Source organism: Frankliniella occidentalis, unplaced genomic scaffold (genome assembly GCF_000697945.3).
Source record: "Frankliniella occidentalis isolate FOCC.00 unplaced genomic scaffold, Focc_3.1 Scaffold37, whole genome shotgun sequence".
NCBI classification, from domain to species: domain Eukaryota; kingdom Metazoa; phylum Arthropoda; class Insecta; order Thysanoptera; family Thripidae; genus Frankliniella; species Frankliniella occidentalis.
This window is the reverse complement of record NW_026267167.1, coordinates 93378-107527: the sequence shown is the minus strand read 5'-3', so window position 1 is coordinate 107527 and position 14150 is coordinate 93378. Positions and strand designations below refer to the sequence as shown.

The 14150-nt window shown below is 38.9% G+C and overlaps 4 protein-coding genes across 4 annotated transcripts in view; 1 reads left to right on the top strand and 3 right to left on the bottom strand.

Moving 5' to 3' along the window:
- Positions 1 to 5233, top strand: part of LOC113205118 (unextended protein) — a 39185-nt gene extending 33952 nt beyond the window's left edge. The window contains exons 4-12 of the mRNA XM_052266291.1: positions 232 to 532; positions 838 to 1201; positions 1326 to 1472; positions 1547 to 1681; positions 1765 to 1901; positions 1976 to 2111; positions 2227 to 2450; positions 2532 to 2597; positions 2672 to 5233. Coding sequence (XP_052122251.1) covers positions 232 to 532; positions 838 to 1201; positions 1326 to 1472; positions 1547 to 1681; positions 1765 to 1901; positions 1976 to 2111; positions 2227 to 2450; positions 2532 to 2597; positions 2672 to 2905 — 1744 coding nt within the window. The 3' untranslated portion in view covers positions 2906 to 5233. The remainder of the gene's footprint in view (positions 1 to 231; positions 533 to 837; positions 1202 to 1325; positions 1473 to 1546; positions 1682 to 1764; positions 1902 to 1975; positions 2112 to 2226; positions 2451 to 2531; positions 2598 to 2671) is intronic.
- Positions 5149 to 6961, bottom strand: LOC113205120 (probable methyltransferase-like protein 25). The gene is made up of 5 exons (XM_026420590.2): positions 6407 to 6961; positions 5937 to 6329; positions 5707 to 5868; positions 5453 to 5599; positions 5149 to 5381 (listed from the first exon to the last, which is right to left on the bottom strand). The coding sequence occupies exons 1-5, from the start codon at positions 6959 to 6961 to the stop codon at positions 5283 to 5285; spliced, it is 1356 nt and encodes a 451-aa protein (XP_026276375.1). The 3' UTR covers positions 5149 to 5282.
- A 39-nt stretch (positions 6962 to 7000) lies between these two features.
- On the bottom strand, positions 7001 to 7701 carry LOC113205121 (protein LTO1 homolog). Its single transcript, XM_026420591.2, has 2 exons — positions 7570 to 7701; positions 7001 to 7461 (listed from the first exon to the last, which is right to left on the bottom strand). Exon 2 carries the CDS (start codon positions 7406 to 7408, stop codon positions 7001 to 7003), a length of 408 nt encoding a protein of 135 aa, XP_026276376.1. The 5' UTR covers positions 7409 to 7461; positions 7570 to 7701.
- Positions 7702 to 7806: 105 nt separating this feature from the next.
- Positions 7807 to 14099, bottom strand: LOC113205119 (DNA topoisomerase I, mitochondrial). Its single transcript, XM_026420589.2, has 17 exons — positions 13909 to 14099; positions 13559 to 13601; positions 12946 to 13121; positions 12748 to 12863; positions 12385 to 12677; positions 12265 to 12311; positions 11896 to 12192; positions 11614 to 11787; positions 11442 to 11539; positions 11079 to 11194; positions 10274 to 10995; positions 10090 to 10195; positions 9862 to 10010; positions 9648 to 9785; positions 9398 to 9573; positions 9166 to 9315; positions 7807 to 9081 (listed from the first exon to the last, which is right to left on the bottom strand). Exons 1-17 carry the CDS (start codon positions 13948 to 13950, stop codon positions 8979 to 8981), a joined length of 2946 nt encoding a protein of 981 aa, XP_026276374.1. The 5' UTR covers positions 13951 to 14099; the 3' UTR covers positions 7807 to 8978.
- Between the last annotated feature and the right edge of the window lie 51 nt (positions 14100 to 14150).

Genomic DNA, 14150 nt, shown 5'->3' with positions numbered 1-14150 from the left:
TCCCTCGGGTCTTCCCTCGGGTCTTCCCTCGGGTCTTCCCTCGGGTCTTCCCTCGGGTCTTCCCTCGGGTCTTCCCTCGGGTCTTCCCTCGGGTCCTCCCTTGGGTCCTCCCTTGGGTCTTCCCTTGGGTCTTCCCTTGGGTCTTCCCTTGAGTCTTCCCTCGGGTATTCCCTTGGGTCTTGCCTTGGATCTTTCTTTCCTGAATACCAACACCCTGACCCTTTTGCGCAGTATCCTGCTGGGCAACGTGGCCGTCAACTCGACGCTCACCATCCTCATGGACGACCTGACGTCCGGGCTGGTGGCCGTCATCTGCTCAACGCTGGCCATCGTGGTGTTCGGCGAGATCACCCCGCAGGCCATCTGCTCGCGCCACGGCCTGGCTGTGGGCGCCAAGACGATCCACATCACCAAGCTCTTCATGGCCCTCACGTCACCGCTCAGCTTCCCCATCTCCAAGATCCTGGACTGGTGCCTGGGCGAGGAGATCGGCAACGTGTACACACGCGAGCGCATCAAGGAGCTGGTCAAGGTAGGGGGCCTAGTCCTTGACGAGGCTTTTAAAAGTCGAAAGTTTCAACATCACTGGGAAAACAGGGACACTCCTTCGCAGCAAGGGGTGCAACATCATTTTTCAGGATTCCACTGCTCTAGTACCTTTGTAAAGGCACGACAAATGCTAAATTTAACTTCTCTTTTGGGTGTTGTGCCGTTTTTAGAGGCACTAGAGCATTGGCGCCTTTTAAAGGTGGTACATAGTTTTTCTAGTGATGGCATTACTGAATTGACTGGAATTCGTTAAATGTGCCTTTCTTTGAAACAATTGCCATTCTTCAGGTCACGACAGAGTTCAACGATTTAGAGAAGGATGAGGTCAACATAATTGCTGGTGCTCTTGAGCTCCGGAAGAAGACTGTGGCAGATGTCATGACCAAGCTTGAAGATGTGTACATGTTACCATACGACTCCATACTGGACTTTGAGACTGTTTCTGAGATTATGAAATCAGGATTCTCTCGAGTGCCTGTTTTTGAAGGAACACGTACCAATATTGTCACAATGCTCTACATAAAGGACCTTGCGTTTGTGGACCCTGATGATGAGACGCCTCTCAAGACCTTGTGTCAATTCTATAAAAATGAGTGCAACTTTGTTTATGAGGACACCACACTGGATGTCATGTTTAAACAGTTCAAGGATGGTATGTGCTACTTTTGTGTCTTGAAACAAAAACGAACTTTGACTTTATAATCTTAGGATAGGCATTGGATTTAGTTACACAAATGAAATGAAATTGGCCAATAAATCATGTTTTTCTTACACAGGTATCAAGGGCCACATGTCTTTAGTGCATAGAGTAAACAGTGAAGGTGAAGGTGATCCTTTCTATGAAACAGTTGGTCTTATAACTTTAGAGGATGTCATTGAGGAGCTAATCCAGGCTGAAATTGTTGATGAAACTGATGTATTCAGTAAGTATATTATATGTGTGCTTTTGTTATGTTCCCTAATATTGCTATTAATTTTAACTGCTCTCTAATCTTAGCTGACAACAGATCCAAGAAGCGCAGAAAACAGAATCTTAAACAAGATTTCACAATGTTCTGTGCACGTAGAGACAACCAACGTATTCAGATATCTCCTCAGCTTACGTTAGCTACCTTCCAGTACCTGAGTGCTAGTAAGTTAAAAATGGGACACAATTCGACATATTACCTATCAAATTATTTTATGTTCCAATTTGAAACTCAATTTTCTGTTTAGGTGTTGAAGCCTTCAAGCCTCACAACATTTCAGAGACAATATTGCGCCGCTTACTTAAACATGATGTAATTTTCCACATCAAAGTAAAAAACAAGGAAAAGGCTAGACAAGACCCTGCAACTGCCATATATCAACAAGTGAGCATCCAGAAAATGAAGGAAGTTTCAATTAGGACTAGCAATGATTGACAATTTTCTTTTCTTTTATGAAGGGCAAACCAGCGGACTACTTTGTACTTATTCTGGAAGGAAGGGTCGAAGTGACTGTAGGAAAGGAGAATCTAATGTTTGAAAGTGGCCCCTTTACTTATTTTGGTACTCAAGCACTGATGCAGAGTGTGAATATGGGTAAGTTGTAAAGAAACCTCCCTTTTTTTTGCCATAAAAAAATATATTTTAAACTTTTTAAATTAGGTAAATCTGGAAATATTGTTTTGTTTCTTACCGCACTGTCTATTCCTAGTTGAGTCACCATCCATACCTACCAATATGGGTAGTATGCAATCAGTGAACTTGGACGTCATGCTCCGCCATACATTTGTGCCTGATTACACTGTTCGAGCTGTCATGGATGTTCTCTATGTCCGGGTCAGGAGAGCTGCATACTTGGCTGCGAAACAAGCCACTTTAATGGCCTTGAGTAGAAAGGACTCAACAGATGAGCATTTCGATGATGAAGTTGAAAAGGTATCCCAGCTTTCAAATTAGTTAACCTTTGAAAAAAAAATCTCCAATCTTGTAGTACATATTATATTGTCCTATTTTCAGCTACTTAAGACAATGGATGATGATGAGGCAAGGTGTCGAAATGAAAACCATGAAACCCAGAGCCTAGTAAGTATTCATCTTTTCTAAACAAGAAACTTTTACCAAAATGCCTTGTTTTATGTATTCCCTAATGTTTTTAGGCTGAGAAATCTTCTTTGCACAAGAGCTCACAAGCAAATACTATTTCTGCTTCTGCTCCAAACAAAGAAACAAGCCCCAATGGCAGCATTCATTCTCCTGTAAGTCCTGGTAAGCAAAGGACAGCACTTTCGAGAAGTAACAGCCAGAGCAAATCTGTTTCCCCTAGTGGTGACAAGAAAACCAGAGTGGAAGACAACATTGATGAAATGAAATCATTATTGCCTCAAGAATAAGATGTGTGCTAGTGTAATGCAGTGCATTTATCTTTTGAACTGGTACATTTTTCAAATTGCGTGGTATGGTTAATCCATTTAGCAAAAAAGATGAGAAAAAAGTCATCTAGATGTGAAAATACACTTGATAAATTAGGTGAAAAGAAAACTGCTCTTATATATGAAGAACATATCAGGTATGATGTGAGTCTGAATCACATTGGGCCAATTTAGGAGTTTGAACTAAAACTGATTCTCTCCGAAGCTCCTTCAGAGTGCTCGATACTGACCCATCAACATCAACTTTACCAATTTCTTTCTATCTATAATGTTTTAATTTAATGCTATTGATTTCTTTTTAATATATATTCTTATTTTTATTAGACTATTGTGAAGCAAATAAGCCAAAGAACATACCTTTCCCTCCTTTTTTGTCATTTTAAAATGTGTTTCCTATATTGAAGGTTTTAAAATATGATTTTCTAAAACAAGTGGTTCTTAGATTGTTATTTCATGCATGCTGATGGCTTTTAAATGGTCCCTCTAGCTTTTGGAGAAAATATATGGATCTTAAGATGTGTGCATCAGCACAAACCTGTTGTACCTGTAGTTGTATTTGTGGCTATTCTTTTAGTTAGATGGCAGATTCTGCTTTAATTACCTAAGAGCTGTATGGCGAAGCTTCTTATGTCATTTTTATTGTGATGTATACCATGGGTATTCTTCCCCTTGTCCCACGTGTATTCATTGGAAACAAAATTGGTGCTATGTTGCTAAATAGCAAATTCTACCAAACTGGGGAGGTCCAAGATGTTCCTAAAGTAAAAGAAGAGAATTATCGTGAAAAAGATTTGTTGTTATTAGTCTTCAAATTTTACAAATCTTGGATAATGTTTGTTAAATTGTTGTCTCGCTGTTGTATTACTCTTCCGGTGTAGGAAGGGTTGCTGCCAAACAAACTATTACTGTACCCAGTGATGTCAATAGCTGTACAGACTTAAGAACAGTAGCCTATTCTGTACCGTTACTTGTGTGATAACCTTATCTCATTCATTATTTTTTTTATTGGCTTAAAAAGACCGATGTGGTATTGTGATGCATTTAAGTTTGTCATCATTTTAAAAGCATCCATACTTATTTAATCAAACCCAGGACTTTAGTGTATTCTGTAGAGGAAAGGTAGTATCAGTATATTTTCAATAATTTATTTATGTAGTATTATATTTGAAGGGAGATGATTGTATTGCTCAAAAGTGTACGACCAGGTAATTGAAGAGAGTGTATCATGTAGCCAGTACTGTACTTAAAGGATTTGCCTAATGTTGCTTTATGTTGCTGACAGGAAAATGTTAACACTTTCTTATAGAGAAATATTTTTTATAAGTTTTAAAAGCACAGATACGCTGACAATGGTATTTGTCATACCATTGTTTGTGCATTTAATTCTCCCTAAAATGTATAGCTCTGAAAAGTTATTTAATTATGTTCACATTTTAGTTAAAGAAATGTGGAAATCTATTTGTATTAGCTCATCATCCATTATTTTTAATTAATTTTGAACAGCTTGACATTTGTTTCATGCAAAAGTGCCTTCTTCCTTCAAAATGTGTGTTAATATTACTTAAGTTTTGCATTGCCAGTAAGCCAGTGGCATTTTGACTGCTTTTAGCTGTGCATTTATGTTTCATTTATAGTTTCAGAAACTGAAAGCCCCTGGGCAGGGTATGTTAGATAAAACAGGGTTGATTTAGTACAGCAAGTAGGTGTGGAAGTAATATTGTTTTGTTTTTGAACCATCATTTTTTCCTTTCATTCTCTTGTTACTGAGTCTTGTGGAAGGCAAGAAACTTAACATTTTTGTACCCCGCCAACAACCAATATACGTAACTTAGCGTAAAAGTAAAAGATTTGTATGGAAAGGGGTACATATTTTTAGAGCCATCCTCTGTGATGGAAGAAGTTTATCAGTATAGTCTATTGTTGTTGTTAAATGTTGTTATGTTGTATTTTTTATATAGTGAGGCCTGCAGCAGGTTATTAATTATTGTGTGCGGTTTGAAATACTCAACCTGCTTCTAATATTAAGTTACTTCTCAGGCAATCCTTCATGCTAGAGTTTTAGCATACATAATGTGAGTAGTGTATTAAAGAGAAAGCATTTTGAGTGCATTTGTAACTTCTGAAAACATCGATTAGGGCACCAACCCAGAAACTGCAGCAAGATGTATAATTGCTACTATTTAAATCAAAGTTACGAAAGATAATTTAATCCTGTTAATGTTTTGTATTGTCATAAAAGCATTTGTTGAACAATATATATTGAAAATAACAAGTTTTCTTTCCATTTTACTGAGTTGATGATTTCCTTAACTTCCTTTTCCCTCCTTTTGAAGCAGAGCTAGGCAATGGTACCTTCCATCTTCATAGCTATAATGGCATGGCAGCGTGGTGATTTCACACCATCAAACACCTTCATGATAAAGGCATTTTCAATGCCCTACACACGAATATAGTATATGTATTTGAAGTAACCAGTCATAAGATAAAACAAGCTTTTACTAAGCCTACCTTTTCATGGAGATATAGTAATCGATCCAATATAATGAGTGTTTCTATGACAGGTGCTAGTGCCAGTCTTAAACAGTAAAATTTAATCATTCTGTCATGAGAGTCACAGGTTTCAAACTCTAATTCTTTTATGGTTTTTTCAGAGAGCTGTAATAAAGTACATAGAAATATGGTAAAGCACTTGATAATTAATATAAACAATGGTTAAATTTTTCAACTACCACTAGTACTGTGCTAATACGCCATGACTGTACCTGCAAGTTTTGTTCCAAGCATTGTTGTACTCTATGAAAATAATCAGATAGGCTTCCTGCCTTTGAGCAACGACGACCAACAGAAATCTCACATTCTGACCCAAGACATCTAAGCAAGTGCACCTGGAGTGCGGCACGCCAGAACAATGAGGGATTCATCACCTGTAATTACAGGGGATGAAACAATGTAAAGCCCCATGATGAGATTTATGTGAGAATTAGATCCTGACCTTTCTTTCATGACAAATTCTTTCAATTGACTGGCAAGCTATCATTCTTGCATTGCGTCCTAAAACATAAGTTTCTTCAATAAGAAAATTGCTGAGTGGAAAACCAAAACCATCTTTTTTTTCAGGAGTTGCATCAATCCCAAATTTTTCTGTAATTAAATTATAACAACATCCAATAGTGCACAGTGACACAACTGCATGGGACTTGACGAAAAGCTTAATACATGTTGATGCAAGATCCCCACAAACATGTAGTCCTGTTAGACATAGTTGGTGTCGTACACTAGATCCTAATTTCTCATTGACAATTTCAAGGAGGTTTGTTTCAGGAGTCACAAAAGCAGTTGCATGTTGATATGAGGGGCTAGGTAAAGTGGATGCGTTAGTTCGTTTCTGGAATGAAATAAAATAATCTTACTCCAAACATAATAAAAGTGTACAAAAAGAATAACTTTGGACTGTACACTTGCCTCAACCCGCTCAAACACTTTGGCAGCTCCTTTGGTGTTGCCGGATTTTGAGTCAATACTCAAAACTTGAATTTTCTTCTCAAGCACCAAAGATGTACCAAGATATCCCTTCCCACCTCCAACATCCACAACACAGTTTGACTTACTTGTATTACATATATTAGCAACTTTCTCTTTCAAATTATTAACTTCATGATTCTTTTTTAGGGACATACATTTAGACCTGGGTTGTTCCTGACAGATTTTTTCAGATACGAGGAGGTCATTAAACAATTCTGATGCAAGGGTTAGATCCCAACAGTCCTTTAAGAATTTCCCAATTGCCGTTTGCAATTGAAAGTTAACAGGGTCTCTTCCCCACAACCAAAATATTTCATACATCTCATCTGCAGTGAGAGTTGAAGCCTCTGTTCTAATATCTTCTGGAAGAGTTTCCCAGTAGTTGTGAGTTATAAAACTTGTCATGTGAGCATTTGCCAAAAACTTGAAAGGATCGAGAAACTTTTTAACTTGGTATAGCTTCTCTCGGACAACAAGTGCTTTTCTGACACACATTTTAGTTTAAGATAAAATGTGAAAAAATGAACAAAATCTTTAAAAGGATGTCTTAGGAGCCTCAGGGTAGCAAATATTAGTTTTCAGGAGAGAACATGCTCTCCTATAAGATATTCGAACAACCTCGAGGGAGTCAAAAATGTCTATGCTGTCTACATTATTTCGGGGGAAGCTTTGTGTGAGCTGGAGCACCTTTTGAAGGCTCTGACGGGCTTTTTCCGACAATACAATGGACCCAAGTGTCAACCATGCCTCGACAAAACCTGCATAAAACCCCAGTTCAGCTCCGATTTCTGCCCCCCTGTGGTACCCCAGATGGAAGCCGTCGGCTGATCCCTCTTTCCGACCAGACTCGAGCCCGTCGCGATACCCTTCAGCCCAGAGGCGCTCTTCAGTCTGCGCAATTGAGTCGAAAACGTCATTAATATCCAAGTCTTTCCCTTCCATCAGCACGGCACAAACCCGGCATTCGGTCTTTGAAGATGGACAACACAGCTAACCTACAAAGACACATGTAAGATGACCAGTCAATTTCGAGGACGTCACAAAAATACCTCATTAACATTCCTAGTATTTCAGGTAGATTACTTCATTAAAAATGTAATTACCAAGCAGATCTTCCCTCAAATGCCATGGGCCTCTAAATCAACAGCACGTATGTAAAAGTTGTTCCAGGATTTGTTTACTTTGTGATATAACCGATTTGCTTATTGGCAGCTGACCTGACGGGTTTTTATTGGCACCAAACGTCGGCGAGGGAAAACGTTTTCACGATCAGAAAAGACCGGAATACTTGGATTGTCCGATTGTCGGACGATTAATGGCCTTGAAAAGAAAATCGGAAATTTAAAATTGTACTAGAAGTTTATTCATTTGCTTGTGTTTTAACAAAGTAAAGTGAGACAGTAAATAAAATTTCATTTTTCTCTTTATATTTTTTTTTTTGATTTTTGGGTTTTTTTGGGGGATGAAACTCAGCAAAGCTGAAACCTCTTAGCGCCACTGAGAACCACAACCAGTGTATTGCACTCCCAGCACAGATAAAACAATACAATTGACACATCTATGATACTGCCTTTTAAGTAAGGCAAAAGATTAAATGCATGAAGCACTACTGATCATTTACACACCAATTTCATTACAGTAGCACCTTTCTGCCAGTACTAAAGTTAGCAAACCAGAATTCTTAGCAGAACAAGGTATTTGCATAACATTAGAAATGGGCCAACTCAGTCCGCAACTAATGGCCTCTGAAACTGAAATTAATCACAGTACACAAAAACTATAAATCATCATGGTTTAGGTTCACCTCTCTAGTTCCTGTATACTAGGCACACAAATATTGATTTAGGTATATCAGGAATATAATTATAAAGAAATATTAAGTTTCTATTCAATAAAAAAAGAGAAGTCTACAAAATTGGCCTAAAGCAGCCAAGTGAATACAGAGAACGCAATAGCTCCAAAATCTGCCTGATTGAAATTTATTTAAATAAAGTACTAGTACAGGTGGTCTTATGGCAGTATATACATTGTGAGTACAATCCAGGGAAATTCATAAGTCTAAGTCATCAAAATGAATAAAAATAATTTAAGTATGTGAAAGAAACAAACATTAATAATCATTGGTATAAATTGTACCAATCACGTGTGACGTGTGGCACACCTACGAAGCAGATTAAGGAACTTGTGCATGATATACATTTCAACTACAATGTAATACAAATATATTCATAAATTATTTTTACTACACTTAATCTCACATTTTATTCACCGTTTAAGTTTTAAATAAAATCATAGAAAGCAAGGGGAAATTATAAATTACCAAACTTTCACTCAAAATGTAAAATAAAACTACAGTAGTCGATAACCAGGCTGGGATTTTTTACTAAGTAAAGGTCCAGAGTTGGGTTTACTTAATACGTAATTAGAAGTTCATCAAAAAGTACAAATATCAAGTAAAATCAGACAAGAAAATCTACAGCCACATCCAGAGATGTGAAGTAAGGCAGTGTGTTCAGAAAACATAATCAGCCTCAGCCATGTCAATAGCCCAGCGGAACTTATCACGTTGTGTTTTGTTGTAAATCTTCTCAATAGGAACATCGAACTTCTTGCACCTTAAAAAAATAGTACCAAGTATCAATTAAAATAGTTCTAACACATGTGCCTCCAAGTTTACATATCAAACTCAGAAAACTTACCATGCTACTGATATCCGAGGGTCCAGATAATTCAGCTTAGATGTACCAAGAGCAATAGTTTTGTTTTCTTCCCTATCAGTTTCCTGGATCTCCAGCTTGTTGAGTTGCTCTCGAAGTCTATCCAAAGCTTTCTTTTTCTTGTCTGTATCACTGCAAGAGAACAAATCATTACTTACATGACACATCACTACAGGGTATCCAATAAGTTGAAATGTATTCACAAAGTACACACGCTGATCGATTCCGTTTAGCTTCCTTATATTTTTTTTCTGCATCTTCTACTAGCTCCCTTTTAGCTTCAATTTTTCCTTTCAAATTTTCCATTGATTTGTCATGAGACTTGGGGACTGAACGCTGATGGTTACAAAGAATGGCTACAGCTCGATTTGCTCTATTGTAGGCAAGAATCTGGAAATCAAGAAATTTGTTAGACAAATCAGAATCTACTTTACATCACAGAAAATTAAAAACAAGCACTTTACCTTTTCTGCAACTGTATCATCTGGATTAGTCAATAGATTAAGTTGTTCTTGTAATGTCCATGAAGCGTTGTAAGTACGGAAGACTTTGGCAGTCAAGCCTTCCATTAAATCACTTAAATGTTTATTGAGAATCCCGGTCTAAAGCAGGGGTATAGAAATATTAGAATATACAGTATGATAAAATTAGGGAAGAACTAGTTCCAATACTACTTACATTGAGACGGTCGAAGAGATCATCACCACCTTGCTTCTTTTCCATGAAAAGTTGCAAATTCTTGAACACTCTCTTCTCAACAGGAACTTCATTGTAATATCTGATAGAATCCTTACCAGGAAAGTCAAATATGACAACATTCTCTTTACCTGTAGAAATTGACTGGTGTTAAAGCAAGACAAAAACTATAACTAGTAAATTTGCAAGGATAAGATTGATGACTCATACCATCTTTTTCAGCCTCCAGTGAAATGTGTTCAACCCGCAGAGAACAGCAACCGACTGTGTCAGCCTGGTCTTCAGCATCTTTCTCATTACCAGCTCTCAAAGCAAGCTGCAAAAAAATATTTCACACATGAAATTTATAGACCCCGACAACATACAGAATCAAAGCCAATTAAGTAGGTCCTACCTTGTCAATGAAGTACATAGCTACAGCTCTCTGTCTGATACGCATTTCCTTGGACTTCCAGTCCTGCCGATAGTCATCACGAATCTTGTCAATTGTTTTTGCTAACTTGCGAGCTATCTCGTACTTCTGCCAGTCCTTTTCTCCCTTAAGTTTTGACGAAGGATTCAACATGACATATTTCACTTGCCCTTGAACATTTTCAGTCCAACTGGCAAGCCAAGTTACTTTGTTGTCATGGCGAACTTCTTTCCATCTGTGACCAGCAGGGGCTTTGGGAACTTTAGAATCCTTGCTACAGTTGATGATGACATCCTCAGGATTTACCCTTCTCTTCAACATGCCCATTTTAGGGTGTTCACCTCTACCACGGAATAACCCTGGCGGTTCAATACGGAAGTTACCAATTTTTTCTTGATGTCCATCAATTGTACAAAAGCCCATTTCTTTCTGAATCTCGTCATTCTTTTCCTTGATTTTCTTCTTTTCCTCTTTACTCATAGCTTTCCGAATTTCAGATTGCTCATTGAAATACTTATTCATTGGTTTAAAGTTGCATTTCTTGAGGTCAGTAATGATGGATCTTTCGTGATCTGTCATAACTTTTCGCCAGTCTTTGAAAAAATTATTATTGAACACTGGTTTAGTTGTGTAGTCATGTTCAAGCATTTTCGCATAGAAAGTAGCAACTTCTTCCGCAAGCTCTGAGAGACTGATTTCCTTTCCTATTTAAAAAAGAAAACAGACCCTAAACTAAGTAACTATGAAGACAGCACAGAATACTAACAGTACAAGCAGTAATATATACCATCATAGAAGAACTTGACATTGTCAGGTAGCGGCTCGTAGGGAGGGGCAAAGAGTGGGCCCTTGTGCTCCAAGAACCGCCACTTAACTCCATCCTCCTTCTTCTCTTCTTCCCACCTGCACAAGGGTAAAATTGAGGATTTTAGCGCAGAGTGGAGAGAAATAGACACAACGCGTTTCGAAGAGGTTAACCCCCACGCCGCCTTAACGGTCGCGGTGGTGAACCAAACCGCCATGGATGGCGCCATATTGGAAAGAGGCGCGACCTGGCGGCAGTGACCGTAAGCTGGCGAAGGCGCCAAACTTCAAAAAGAGCGGCAGTGAAAGGAGAAACAAAACCAACAAAACTTAAGAGCTGGCATACCATTTCCAGACTTGTTGCTCCTCCTCTTCCTTCTTCTTCTTCTTTGTGGGGCTAAGCTGGGCTTCTTGCTTCACTGGTGCTTTCTTCTTCTTCTTTTTCTAAAGAGTTAATTGGAGATTAAGCGTCACAGAAATTACATAAGTCAATTGGTTACAGTACCAGTAAAACTTACAGGTTTCAGATCTTCGTCTTCACTGTCGTAGGCTTCACTCTTACGTTTCTTTACCTCCTTCTTGACTTCTTTCTTCACCTTTTTGGGAGCTGCCCTAGCCAGGAGTGGCTTATCTTCCTCACTGTCACTTCCCGCTTTGCGTTTATTTGATGATTCCAGTGATTTCCTTGATGCCTGATGAAAAATTTAACACAATACACATATTGAGGGTGTTAGATATAAATTCTACCTTAGATAACAGAATAACTGAAGAAAGGATCACAGTAGTCAAAATCTGCTCACCAGTGGTGCATCCGAATCTTCATCATCACTATCCTCTCTTTTAACAGACCTATCAACATAAGACTGATCCTGATCATTGTCATCATCAATGCTTGACGGTTCTTCTTTGAAACTTGAATATTCTTCCTGTTTAAAACTGTCCATATTCAAGGATGTATCATCTAAACTGTCATCAGTATCGGCTCGCTTGATAGCTACAGGAGAAATTGAAAGTCTCTCTTCCTTGATGGCCACAGGTGATTCTAATTCACGCTTAACTTCCACCTTCTCTTCATACTTTTTCTCTCTCTCCTTATCCTAAAAATTTAAATGTATATTAAAATAAAAAATGAAAGGGTTGAATAAAGAGGAATAAATTAAATGACATACCTTATATTTATCCTTATCCTTGCGGTCACTATCATGCTTGGACTTTTCTGAAACAGTACAAGAAAATGAGCAACAGTTCGCACAAAATAAATGAGATTATGAATTGAAAACTGGTGCTACCTTTGCTTCGTTCCTTGTCCTTCTGGCGATCCCCATCACTACTTTTTCTATCTTTGTCTTTCCTTTCCTTGTCTTTGTCCTTGCTGCGATCTTTGTGCTTGTCCTTCTCTCTTTCCTTATCTTTATCTTTGCTTCTTTCTTTGTCCTTGTCCTTGTTTGAAGAAGAATGTGATTTATCCTTGTCCTTTGAAGAGGAAGAAGAGGATTTTTCTTTATCTTTACTACTGGATGATGACTTATGCCCAGAACTACTACTGCTACTCTTGTATTTGTCAGTTCGGTCCTTGTCCTTGCTGCAATTAAAAATAACGATAAGCAGGGCCAAAGCAACACAGGTATTTCAGAGAATGCAGAGACACCAACCTGGAGCTTTTATCACGCTCTCGGTCCTTGTCTTTCGATGAAGAGCTTTTATGGTCTTTGTCACGGCTCTTGTCTTTATCCTTACTGCTGCTGCTACTACTGTGCTTATCCTTGTCCTAAAATTGAAAGAAAAGATTACTTAGTAACACCTAATGAGACTCTTCTCCACAGAAAACATTCCACAGTACACAAAATTACCTTTGAACTAGAGCTGTGCTTACTCCTATCTTTTTCTTTGTCCTTCTCACGATTCTTGTCCCTATCTTTGTCCCGATGTTTGTCCTTGTGATGTTTATCCTTGTCACGATGTTTATCCTTTGATTTGTCTCCGGAATGTCCATTTGTCACACCGTTCATTTGAATATGATTTGAACCTGAAACATTTCCTCCTATTAAATTTCAGCAGACTTGAATTTAGAAAAGTAGCAGAGATCAAACATACTTTAAAAACTTTAAAGACAATTTATATCTATGTAGCATTGTAACTTTAAATTATGGAACTGGTTATTTCTTAGATCAGCAGGAAAAGTCAGAACACAAAATATAACGAAGAGCGACCAGATACGAATAATTTATCCAAAGCAGTACACTGAGGCACTTGCCAGTGCCTCAAACAATACAACACCTGCGCAGGCACAAGCCGCCCGGGCAATGGTTGCATTGTTGCTCTTATTTCGAGGTTAGGTCTCCCAGTGTAAAACGACCACCGTCGACTAAATTACAAAACCATGGGTAGAAATCAAAACCAGGCCAAGCACTGGATAACACTCCCAAATTAAAACAACGCAAAAATTAAAATGAGCCTACTCACCTTCGCTTGCCGTTCCATTGCTGTACTCTTTGACACACTTTTCCTGCGGGTAAGAAGAAATCATATTTGCATTACGCTCTGAGTACAAGCCGGAGATGTGTTGGGAGATGTCAAAACGAATCTACATTTAATTCCCGATGCTTTCTTAAAAGAATAACTGCACCGAATCTGGCCGCGCCAGGGCCGCCTCGCCTCTAGACACTGACTCTACGTGTAAGTCGACGCCATGTTGGGACTTAGAAAATTTTCGGTGGTTCTCGCGACAGATTTCTTCATGAGAAGAGGGTAAAATATTGACATAGCGGTGAGAAACTGGCGATAAAACGGTAGCGCGAGACGGAAAAACTCACCTCGTAAGGGTCACGACCATCAGAAGCCATTACTTCAGCCATTTCAGGCCTCCGGACACAGCACTCAGACGAGTTGAAGGTGATTGACTCTGGCGGAACAGAACAGCGTACGGTCCGCGAGACCCTCCACCGAGCCAAGTCCGAGAGCAAAGCCGACCCGAGCCAAAGAGCCGGACCAAGCGCGGCCAGCCGTCAGCCGTCACCCGCCGCGGCGAGCCGCAGCCGCGGCGAGCGAGCGAACG

What these genes read in the sequence shown, in the direction of transcription:
- LOC113205120 (XM_026420590.2), bottom strand. Translation starts at nt 6,961, where the DNA reads ATGTGTGTCAGAAAAGCACTTGTTGTCCGAGAGAAGCTATACCAAGTT. An exon ending in AAGTGTTTGAGCGGGTTGAG is followed by an intron (nt 6,330 to 6,406) that starts GCAAGTGTACAG and finishes ATTTCATTCCAG; the next exon opens with AAACGAACTAACGCATCCAC. An exon ending in GCTTGGAACAAAACTTGCAG is followed by an intron (nt 5,600 to 5,706) that starts GTACAGTCATGG and finishes ACTTTATTACAG; the next exon opens with CTCTCTGAAAAAACCATAAA.
- LOC113205121 (XM_026420591.2), bottom strand. Translation starts at nt 7,408, where the DNA reads ATGGAAGGGAAAGACTTGGATATTAATGACGTTTTCGACTCAATTGCG.
- LOC113205119 (XM_026420589.2), bottom strand. Translation starts at nt 13,950, where the DNA reads ATGGCTGAAGTAATGGCTTCTGATGGTCGTGACCCTTACGAG. An exon ending in GGACAAGGAACGAAGCAAAG is followed by an intron (nt 12,312 to 12,384) that starts GTAGCACCAGTT and finishes GTACTGTTTCAG; the next exon opens with AAAAGTCCAAGCATGATAGT. An exon ending in AAGACGAAGATCTGAAACCT is followed by an intron (nt 11,540 to 11,613) that starts GTAAGTTTTACT and finishes TTAACTCTTTAG; the next exon opens with AAAAAGAAGAAGAAGAAAGC.